The sequence below is a fragment of the Lontra canadensis genome, unplaced genomic scaffold (genome assembly GCF_010015895.1).
Source record: "Lontra canadensis isolate GAN:19392208 unplaced genomic scaffold, GSC_riverotter_1.0 scaffold18, whole genome shotgun sequence".
Lineage (NCBI taxonomy): Eukaryota > Metazoa > Chordata > Mammalia > Carnivora > Mustelidae > Lontra > Lontra canadensis.
The window spans coordinates 11,619,094-11,630,753 of NW_022631012.1; the positions used below are offsets into that span (position 1 = coordinate 11,619,094).

The 11,660-nt window shown below is 40.2% G+C and overlaps 1 protein-coding gene across 4 annotated transcripts in view; it reads left to right on the top strand.

The window, feature by feature from the left end:
- Nucleotides 1-6,535, top strand: part of ICA1L (islet cell autoantigen 1 like) — a 67,542-nt gene extending 61,007 nt beyond the window's left edge. For all 4 annotated transcript variants that reach the window (XM_032860056.1, XM_032860055.1, XM_032860053.1 and 1 more), the window contains 2 exons: nt 2,268-2,357; nt 6,420-6,535. In XM_032860056.1, the coding sequence (XP_032715947.1) occupies nt 2,268-2,357; nt 6,420-6,535 (206 nt within the window). The remainder of the gene's footprint in view (nt 1-2,267; nt 2,358-6,419) is intronic.
- The last annotated feature ends 5,125 nt before the right edge of the window (nt 6,536-11,660 follow it).

The window sequence follows — 11,660 nt, forward strand, 5'->3', positions numbered from 1 at the left end:
GTTCTGTTTCAAAAACATGTCTCCAGTTTCACATTCCTCTTCTCCATTTCTACTACCAGAGGCATTTAGAGCCTTATTTGGCTTCCTGGGCTGCTGCTAGAGTCCTCCTACCCGCTATCCAAATCCCAGGTCACCTACCAGGCTTCCCCCAGAGTTCATTCTCCAAGAGGCAGACACTGATGTCAGCACTCTGCTTACATTTTTTTAAAAAATGAAGAAACATGGGCTCCAGGATAAAACTTGTGCCTGTATGTCCACTCCTCTCTCTTAGCTTACATCAAAATACTTAGCCACTTTCTATAACTATATTGACTAATTTTCAGATCCCTCTGAAACATCATTTCTTGTGTTGCTGCTTTCGTTTATGGTGTTCAGTAATGTTGAGGTGTTGAGGTATTGAGCCTGTGTTGGATTCCCGGTCCAATGTTTTCTCTGTGGCAGCCAATAACTGCATATTTCTTCCGTATTGCCCGGTGTGTGCTTTCTCCCGCCGCTGGCCTCCCACAGTGCCCTGTTTTCATGGCTGTCATCATAGTTCATCTTGCCTTTTTCCCTGTCTTCCATCCCCGAGTAGATTTCATTCCTGAGGAAATGGTTCACAGCACCTAACAGTATCTTAATGCTTTGTACTTTTTATGAAAATACTCATGTTTAGGGGCGCCTGGGTGGCTCAGTCGGTTAAGCGGCTGCCTTTGGCTCGGGTCATGATCCCAGGGTCCTGGGATCAAGTCCTGTGTTGCGCTCCCTGCTCAGTGGGGAACTTGCTTCTCCCTCTCCCTCTGCCTGCTGCTCTGCTCCCTCGGCTTGTGGTCTCTCTTTCTGTCAAATAAAAAATTTTAAAAAATTAAAAAATAAATAAAATACTTATGTTCATCCTGTATCTGCAGGACCATCACATGTCATCCAATCTGTTAGCACCTCAAGGGCACAATCTGTGGGGTGATTTATCTTTGTGCTTTCCAGGACTTCAGCATAAAGTTAGCTCAATAAATAAAAAAGCAGTTCAGTAATCACTCTGTAAGAATTTGTTAAATAGCCTAAGAATAAGAATACAGTACCATTTGATAAAGAGGCACTCTATTGAGGATAATTCAAATGTTTTACTATAAAATTTTAGAAAACAGTTACTCTTATATGCCTTGTCAGTGGCCTAATAGTTACCCAGATTTACAAACAGATTCCTTCTCCACGTGAAATCCCTCTGCTCTCTCTCCTCGACTTGCCGCATCTCCAGCAGCACTGGATTTTTTTCTTCTTTTCTGGCTGTACATTATCAACGGTATTTGTTCACCACTCAGAGCCTCTGTTCTGGTCCCTGCCTACAGGCTGTCAGGATGTTCCCGAGCAATGGCCCAGGCAGTGGATACTCTGTTTAAACGGTGTCTTGCTTAAGACCCCCAGGCAGTAAACAATTAAGAGGAAACCAAAATCTGGTCTTCTGCCTCCTACTGCAGGATGCTTCCTACTTCACCAGCCTTTCCTTTATGACTTCTTACTCTACTGCAGTGTAAACCAGGAAAGTGAGCTACCTTGAGTTAAAATATCTGTGTTCTAGGAACTCTTAAGAACAAACTTGGGCTTTCCGTGATCTCTTCTGTTCAAGGAGGGTAGTAGGCAGGGTAATCTAGGTTCGTTTCTAGTGCTGTATTTTAATTATAGCCTAAATCATTTCTCACGTTATGGCAAACATTTCACTGTTTTAGTAATGGGTATTCATAATGATACTTTTTAATGACCGCATAATATCTTGTAACGTTTATCTCCCATAATTCCTTCCTTGCTGTTACGACTTTTTCATTTTATAGATAATGCCGTAATAAACATAACCATACATGTGCTTTTTCCCCTTCACTTAAATTATTTACTCAAGATAAATTTCTAGAACTGGGATTACTAAATCCGAGGATATAAACATACTTAAAGGTTTCAAGATTCTAATTGGCAGGTGTATTTCCTCTCTCCCAGCCCCTCAGAAATTCTCTTTCTGTGCCTCATCTATTTGCAGTTGTTTAAAAAGAAAACTTGTATTTCAAAACCACTTAGAAAACTGTAAGGAAGTCTAATTCTAGCTGGAACTAAACTTAGATGATTTGACTAAAATACATAATTGCAGATACATTTTAAGTGTCTCCTATGTCTTACATTGTAGAATCTCACCCTGATAGAAAGATTTGAGGACTCAGTAGATATTTTTACCTTTTCTTATTTTTTCTGATGCTGCTTCCTACTTGACTAACAACGGATAATTCCTTACTTCCCTCCCCTAGGCTGGGCCTCCCAAGAGGGATTAGAAGTTCCTCTTTCACACACTGATAACCAGCCAGTGCCTTCACAGAGTCCAAAGAAATCAACAAAGTGTAAGTGATATATTTATAGTCTTTGCCATTATATTAGCAATCGGTTGAATTTAGAAAAGGATCATTTTATAGCGTTTGCTTCGTAGCGTCCAGAAAAATATTTTGTTAATAATAAAATGCAAGTTATAGGGGCACTTGGTTGGCTCAGTTGGTTGAGCGTCCCAACTCTTGATTTGGGCTCAGGTCGTGATCTCGGGGCTGTGAGGCTCCGCGGCGGAGTCTGCGAAGTTCTCTCTCTTCCTCTCCTTTTCCTCCCCTACTCGTGCACACAAGTTCTCTCTCTGTCTCTCAGCTGAATGCATGGGGACGGCGGGGTGGCTCAGTCGGTCACGCTCCTGCCTTTGGCTCAGGTCGTGACCCCAGCGGGATCAAGCACCGCTTCCGGCTCCTTGCTCGGCCGGCAGCCTGCTTCTCCCTCTGCCCGCCACTCCCCCTGCTTGTGCTCTCTTCCTGACAGATAAATAAATAACATCTTCTTAAAAAATAATAAATAAATAAATAAAATCTTTAAATAAATAAATAAAATGTAAGCTATACCTGGCTATCCCTCATCATGGAAAAAATTGAATAGAACGTGTGGGCTTGGCATAGTAAACTAAATTGTGTACTTTAATTTTTTGCATTTTGTGTTGAGGTTTGTTGGTAAGCGGTGACAGCATTAGAGACAGAAGGTGTTCTTTGAGTACAAGATGCCGAGTGACAAACAGTGCATTCAGGCATTCAGCACAGGGCCTGGCACACGCTCATCGCTGACGCTGACTGAGAACTCCCCACGGTGTCGCCTGCAGAGCTGATCCATGTTGTAATTACCGTGTGGGGTGCGCAGAGAAAACAGACGCTCTGTCAGGATTTTAGGTGTGTAATGATCTTAGTCACTGCTGCTGATTTTTAAAAATTTTAACTGGAAATAATTTCAAATGTACAGATGTGTTGCATAAGTGAAAGTAGCACGGAGAATCCCTGCGTACCCTTATGAGGTTCATCTGCTGTTAGTATTTCGCTGGCGTAGCCGTGTGTCTGTTATTCTCTTCTGCACCACTCAAGGGTGAGTTACATGCATCATGACTCTCTACCCCCAAAGTACTTCGGTGTACATTTCCTGAGGACTGGTACGCGCTCTCGCATAACCACAGTACGGTTGTAAATGTCAGGAAATGTAATAGTAATAACATAACACTCCCCGTAACCGATCACGTGTCTGTATTCCGGCTTGGTGAGCTGCCGCTGTCACGTCCCCTGCAGCACTTTCTCCGTCTGGAAGCGAGTCTAGGTTCAGATGCCCACTTGTCCGGTCTCTCTGGCCTCTTTTAACCGGAAACGTTTCCACAGCTTTCCTTCACGGTTAAGTTCAGGTTCTTCATTCTTGCCTGGAGGACAGCCCTGGCGGCGCCCCTCTCAGCTGATGTTGTCCGTTTCTCCCTCGCCGGCGAGACTAATGGTGAGCGCCCGTCCAAAGAGTTGTCCCGTTTTCCTCCTAAATATTTCCCACTTTGTGCTGCTTTATCCTCTCTGCAGTCACTGAGCGGTCCGCTGAGGGGACACTCTGGGCCCAAGTCCGGCTCGGCGTCACAATCGCTACTTCGATTTAGCGTCCAGCGTTGCTTTTGGCCTGATTCAGTCTTCACTATGACGGGCGGTAAAAAAATGATGATTTTCTAACCACAGCACTCCCTCCGCATTTTTATGATCGTAGAAAACACAGAACCACCGTAACCATTTGTAGGTGAACAGTTCAATAATGTTCAGTCTGTGCATAGTGTGGTGGGGCGATCTCCAGAGCTTTTTCATTTTGCAGATCTGAAACTTTAGATCCGAACCACAAATCCCCTTTCCTGTGCTGCTGACCACCATTAGAGTTTGTTTCTATGAACGGGACTGCCCGGGGCACCTCACCCAGTGTTTGCCTTCCCAGGACTGGCTCATTTCATTTAGTCTAATGTCCTCACAGTTCACCCATGTTGTAGCATGTGACAGGATTTTCTCCCTTTTAAGGTTTAATATTCCTTTATATGGATATATTAATTTTTTAAAATCTTAGCTATTTGATCATAATTTTAAATAGTCTTAATGGCATATAATTCACTTGCCATACAGTTCACTGCTTCTGCCCGCCCTCAGTACTCTGCTACAAACAACCTCTCTTCTTCCTCATTTAGGTACTACCCATATGGACTAACTTTTTTTTTTTTTTAAAGATTCTATTTATTTATTTCTCAGAGTGAGCACAGGCAGACAGAGTGGCAGGCAGAGGCAGAGGGAGAAGCAGGCTCCCCGCTGAGCAAGGAGCCCGATGCGGGACTTGATCCGAGGATGCCGGGATCACGACCTGAGCCGAAGGCAGCCGCCCAACCAACTGAGCCACCCAGGCGTCCCTGGAGTAACATTTTTTGAAAAGAATTTATTTGACAGAGCACAAGCAGGGGAAGCAGCAGAGGGAGAGGGAGAAGCAGGCTCCCCACTGAAGAGGGACCCCAATGTGGGAACTGATCCCAGGACCCTGGGATCATGATATGAGCCGAAGGTAGCTGCTTAACTGACTGAGCCACCCAGGTGCCCCTATATGGATTCATATTTTTTAGTGGTTTATGATATTGTATCAATATTTTTAAATTTTCAAACCTACAGAAAGGCTTGTGATTGTAATAAAAAATATTCCTGACAATTCACCAAGATTTTCCAAAATGTGAATCGTATTTCTTATTCCGTGTGTGTATAATATATATAATTTCTTCTGAACTGAAATATTCAGAGACTAGAAAGTACCAGACATAATACTCCTTTAAGCCTAAATACTTCATTATCTTTTTCCTAAAAATAAGGATATTCTTTTACATAATTGCAATTCAGTTATCAAAATCAGGAAATTAACATCATACTGTTATTATCTAATTTATAGACCTTATTCAGATTTGCCAATTGTCCCACTAATGTTTTGTTTTCTTTAAAGATTTTATTCATTTATTTGCAAGAGAGCATGAGCGGGGTGAGGGACAGAGGGAGAAGCGACTTCTTGCTGAGCAGGGAGCTAGACGCAGGGCTTGATTCTGAGACTCCCGTATCACGACTTGAGTCAAAGGCAGGCATTTAACCCACTGAGCCACCCAGGTGCTCCTGTGCTTTTTTATAACAAAAGAGAAAGAGGTTTTCCCGACCCTGTGCAGGATCCAATCCAGGATCTGACACTGCATTTAGTGTCAAGTCTCTTTAATTGCTTTTAATCTGGGACAGTTCCTTAATCTTTGTCATTCATCATCCTGACTTCCCTAGAGCATAGAGGTCATTTATTTTGTAGAATATTCTTCAAGTTTGGTTTATCTGATTTTTTTTTTTTCGTAATTAGATTCAGGTTAGGGATTTTGGCGGGACTAGCCCAACAAGAGTGATGTTGTGCCTTTTTATTTTTTTTAAGATTTTATTTATTTATTTGACAGAGGGAGAGAGATCAGAAGTAGGCAGAGAGGCAGGCAGAGAGAGAGGAGGAAGCAGGCTCCCTGCCGAGCAGAGAGCTCGATGCGGGGCTCGATCCCAAGACACCAGGATCATGACCTGAGCCGAAGGCAGAGGCTTTAACCCACTGAGCCACCCAGGCGCCCTGGTTACTTTCACTTTTGAACCTTACCTGAGAGACTTATATAAATTATCTGTGTTTATAAGACTATTACTGCCTGCCTGCCTATTTTTAATCATTTCTCAGAGCAACATAAAATTACTTACATAGAAAGGACTCAGCAGACCACAAGGTACCTGCATTATTAGCTTTTCAAAATTATCAAGGAAGGACGCCTGCGCAGCTCAGTCAGTAAAGCGTCAGCCTGGGCTCAGGTCGTGATTCCCGGGTCCAGGGAGTCGTTTCCGCCTCTCACTGTGCCCCTCCCCTGCCCCCACTTGGGCTCACTCGCTCTCCAATGAGTAAAATCTCATAAATAAATAAAAATAAAAGCTAGCATCTTAAGAGAACAAAGTAGAAGTATATGGCATTAAAAAAAAAATAAAATCACGTAAATGGTATAGCAATGTGATTTTAAACACCTGAGACCCTTAAATGTGTTTTTTCTTCTTTAGCTGCCAACAGTGGCAACCAAGACATGTCAGCCTGGTTCAGTCTCTTTGCAGACTTGGATCCGCTTGCGGACCCTGATGCTATCGGACACTCAGATGATGAACTTCTCAATGCTTGACTGAAACTATGTCGCCACTTCCGTGGCCTCGAGACATCAATTTTCAACATATTGCCTTTGTGGAAAGGAGTTTATATTGTAACCCATACACAAAAGCACCGTGTTTGTGAACCTAACAGTTTTCAGCCAACTTTAAAGAGATGGTAAGGACTCTTACCGATTAAGTGTTTCTTTAATATCTTGGATTTGCAGCTGTTGATAATATGTGAAAAATATTATGAGCCATTGAGTCTAAAAGAGATACCAAAATTTATTTCAAAATAATAGCTAGGAATACTTCTGTAAATAAGGAATTGGGCTTATTTGGAAAGCCGTATGTGTGTAAGTTGCCTTGCTGGCTGTGAGAATTCTGTTATGTGGATGAAGACAGCATGTAAATTGGGTTGTGATTTGGGGGTGGTTTTTAAATAAAACCATAGCAGGGGGAGTTTTCTGCTGTGGAAAGTAGCACTAGAACCAGAACAGTTTTGTCTTTAGTTAGAAAAGTGGAGTAAGATTTGAGAACTCCGTTCGCTTTAATGAAATCAGAGAAACTTGGTGCTTTTCTCCACTTGGAGGCTAAAATGTAATATTACTTAGTTTTTTTTTCCTTCATAGAAAATCATGGACACCCCTCAATTCCATTACTGAATTTTCATGGCAAAGTAGCAGGATGATGTCTTTGCTAAATCTATCTTCTGCAGAAACTCATAAACCCATCTCCTAATCCCAAGAATGGCCAGTAATATTCAAGACATTGTACAGGTGTCCTCAGCCTGGTTTCTCACACGTTGCTACCACAATGTAAAGTACTCACATTCTTTCTGAAAAGAAAGCAAGGGAAGGACGATCCCTAAGCAACTGGCAATAGTATTCCTGAAATTACCCAGAAACTTCTATCTGAATGAGGGAACATTTCTAAGCTTATTCTTGTACTTATTTGTGTACTTATTACCTATTTCTTGACATGATTTAATCCAGATTTCTTTTCTGGCAGTCACAGAAGGCTCTACATGATCAGAAAGGGTCTTATTTTTCCACTTTTCCCTTTCTGTGGGTGACACCTTCTGAGGCTCTATTTGATTACTGAGGAAAAATGGTTACCCTTACTGGAGGGAAGTTAGTCTAAGCCAGTGAACTCATAGCCGCTGGATATACATCTCACTTAATTTCCTGTTCTTTTTTCTTGCCCAGCCTTCGGCTTTGAGGCAGTTCTCCAGGTGTCTTATTTTTATCTTCCAGTCCATTACATCTCCATAAGGGAACATTTTAACTAAAGTGTTCACAATAGTTTCCATGTGCTCCTAGTTTTAAACAAACAGGCTTATTTATTGTTTACAAGAGAATGGCTTGTAATGTCCCAAGTCACTGTAAATAGAACATTGTTTGGAAATGCACCAGAGAGGGGAAAATGCAGTCCACCTCCAAGCACAGTGCTCTGGGCGAGAGCTACACCCGGAGTTGCCCCGAGCCCTGTAGGAGGTCACTCGTGTGGGGCAGCATCGCATAGGCTGGAAAGACCTTATCTGAGGATCAGAAACACAGATAAAGAAAAGGTTATGTAGTCTTTTCATGCTTATTCTTATTCCCTTGTTTGGTTATCCTTTCAGTCAGAAGCATTTTTTACCTCTTCCTTTTTGTTCAGTGAAGTTCTCCAGAAGATTCAGTCACCAAGGGCTGTGATCACAATCACAATCTAAATTCTGTACCTATGGTGAGTCTGTACTGTCAACTTTGAACACTTCAAAAATAATGCTAACTTTGGATCTCGAGTTTGCGGCATTTTTCTTTCACTAATACATTAGTTCAAAAATATTTGTGTATCTCCTTCACATGCATGCAAAGCAGTCCCTGTTCTCTCAAATAAACAAAGACACCTGAACACCGAGGAAAACCACTTTCCAAGCCAGAATCCCTACCAGTGTATTCACGCTGCACTCAATTTCCAAAGAAAAAAGTCCTCAAAAAAGAAATAGAAATACACAATAGATTTTTATTATTCAGTTTAGATTCTCTTAACATTTTTTTCTCTCGGAGTATGTAGCTGCCCATTTGATCCAAAAGCAACATTAACTGAGCAAGTTCAGTTATAATTTCAACAAATCAAACAACCCCATTTTTGAAGAGCACATTGAAAACTGTTGTGAAAATGAAGGTAACCATATTTTTTAAAGATAAATTATTTGAAGTTCAGTTATCTAGAGGCCAGAAACAGAAATCTGGCTATATTATACCTAGACTGTTAATATAAAGGAAACAAACCACCTATTCAGTAGGGAGTGAAGGAAAGACACGAGAAACAGAGTAGAAGGGTGATTGCTTGCTATTTGTTTAAATCTAGATCAAACATTCAGTAAGAAATAGCCTTAACCGAAGGTAGGCTGAGAACTCTTTCAAAGTAAATGGATGTTTTTATATTAAATGGGGGAAAATAATATCTCCTCCTTTTTATTACCAAATTAAGAATGCACGTAAGCTCAGAAAAGCCCCAGAAGAACTAAAATTTGTCTAATCTTTCTTACGACCACTTTACAAGTGAGACGGGAATACCAGGGCATATTAAGATGAGATCGGTGTAACTTTGTATTTTTTGAAACGTTTCATTACTTGTAAAACATAGCTCTGATATGGTTAGAAACGAACTGTATTTAAAAAAAAAAATAGGCTTCAGTATTTGCACAATGAAATTCAGTGTTTGTATTTCAACGATGGATATTTATTTCACATAACTATCTTTATAGACCATCTGGAAATGCAGAGGTCTTACAGCATAAGAACAAAGGAAGTTTGTGCTCTATTTTCCTGAGCCTCTTTTAATAAAGATTACAAGATGGCATAAGACAAAAAAAGTTGATTTCCTAAAGTATTCAATACAAATCAATTATTGTTAACCTATTAGAAAATTCGGGTTTTACCTCAGTACCATAGTATTTAAAAGGTAGTTTGAATTGATACAGATAACACAGAATGAAAATAAAACCAAGGCAATGAATATCTTTGTGAGACTCATTCTTTTTAACTTCATACAGAAGGGATAAGATATGATAAATAACAGAATGTGCTCTTTGTGTAAATATACTCAGTAACAAAATACAAACCATCAATATTAAAATTTTGAGCCTAGAAACAATAACCAATGAAATATAAGCACAGTATGTATGTATGTATGTATGTATGTATTTATTTATTTTTAAAGCACAGTATTTAACCTGATTTGCTGAAGGCAGGAATAAAAAGAAGCCAGAATCAATCCAGTTTATATCTTCTTCCATAGTATTGTCAGGCCCTGTGTTTTCTTACCTTGAGCAATGAAGCAACCCCAGAATCTTGGGATACTGAAAATAAGCTAGGAAGGAAATACACAATTTAAATATTAATTCAGCAGTATTGAAAGTAATGCACATAAAACATACAATGGTAAGGTATTTAAATATGGCAATAAAAACCTATTGAACAGGATGGGTCACATTAATTTGCCAACCATAAAATATCTCCTTTTTTATGTGTCATTTAGAAAGACTTTTAAAAAGTTGAATTAAAAACTGTCCTTGGCATTTAAAGTTTAAACATGGTTCTTCATTCAGTGGTATAAGGAACCAATCAATGTCCAAAGAATAAATACAAAAAGATCCAGGTGGTATTAATAGGTAAGATTTTGAAGTGCATGTTTTTACATTAAAGGAAAAGAGCTTCCTTTTCCCCATATCAAGGTAATACCCTCTCATTTAAGAAAAATCATTCACAACCCTACCATCCAGGATAACCGCTATTAACATTATATACTTAATTTAGAGTGCCTTTGGCCTCACATATAAATTAAATTGATCCAGGTGATTCTGTCTTCTGAAATGAGCATGCCAAATTAAGATTAAAAAATTTCTTTTGACCAGATCCATCTATATACTCCTGTAAGAGGCTCATTTCTGACTGAAAGACACCTACATTTTGAAAGTGAGGGGATGGAGAAACATTTATCATGCAAATGAATGTCAAAAGAAAGCTGGGATAGCAATACTATATATAGACTTTTTTTTTTAAGTTAATTTATTTACGTAATCTCTATACCCAACATGGGGCTTGAGCTCATGACCCCAAGATCGAGAGTCACTTGTTCTTCTGACGGAGCCAGCCAGGAACCCCCTGGCAAACTATACTTTCAGACAGACTGTAACGAGACCAAGAAAGAGACTATATAATAATAAAGGGGAGAATCCAACAAGAAGATAGAACAATTTCAGGGGTGCTTGGGTGGCTCTGTCAGTTAGGCATCTGCCTTTGGCTCGGGTCATGGTCTCAGGGTCCTGGGATCGAGCTCCACGTCAGGCTCCCTGCTGCTCAGCAGGGGAGTCTGCTTTTCCCTCTGCCCGTCCCCCTGCTTAAGCACTCTCTCCTGCTCTCTCTCAAATAAAATCTTAAAAAAAAGAACAATTGTAAATATTTCTGCACCCAGTATTCACACAAATACATAAAACAGTTAACAAACGGACAGTAATATAATAGCAGCAATACAGTAGTAACATTTCAACACCACTCAAGTGGATGGATGGAGCATCCAAATGGAAAGTCGAGTAAACAGTGGCTTTGAACGGACACACTAGACCAGGTGGATTTTAGACATTCAGAACAGTTCATACCGAAGAGAAGAGCACACATTCTTTTCTCAAGTGCACATGGAACATTCTCCAGAACAGATCACATGTTAGGCCACAAAGTAAGTCTCAACAAATTCAAAAAAATTAGTCCTACCATGCATCTTTTCTGACCACATGCTATGAAATCAACCACAAGAAAAATACGGAAAGAGCACAAACACATGGATATTAAATAACGTGCTACTAGCACAATGCATGGGTCAACCAGGAAGTCAAAGAAAAAAATAAAAAATTGCATGGAAACAAATGAAAATGAAAACAAAAAATCTTTGGGATGCACCAAAATTGGCTCTAAAAGGGAGGTTTAGAGCAATACAGGCCTACCTCAAGAAGCAAGAAAAATCTCAAAATGCCCTAACCTTCCTCCTCTAAAGGAGCTAGAAAAACAGGAATAAAACCCAAACCCAGCAAAAGAAAGGAAATACTAAAGCTTAGAGCAGAAATAAATGACATAGAAACTAAAAAAAAACCAGAGCAACTGGGTGGCTCAGTTG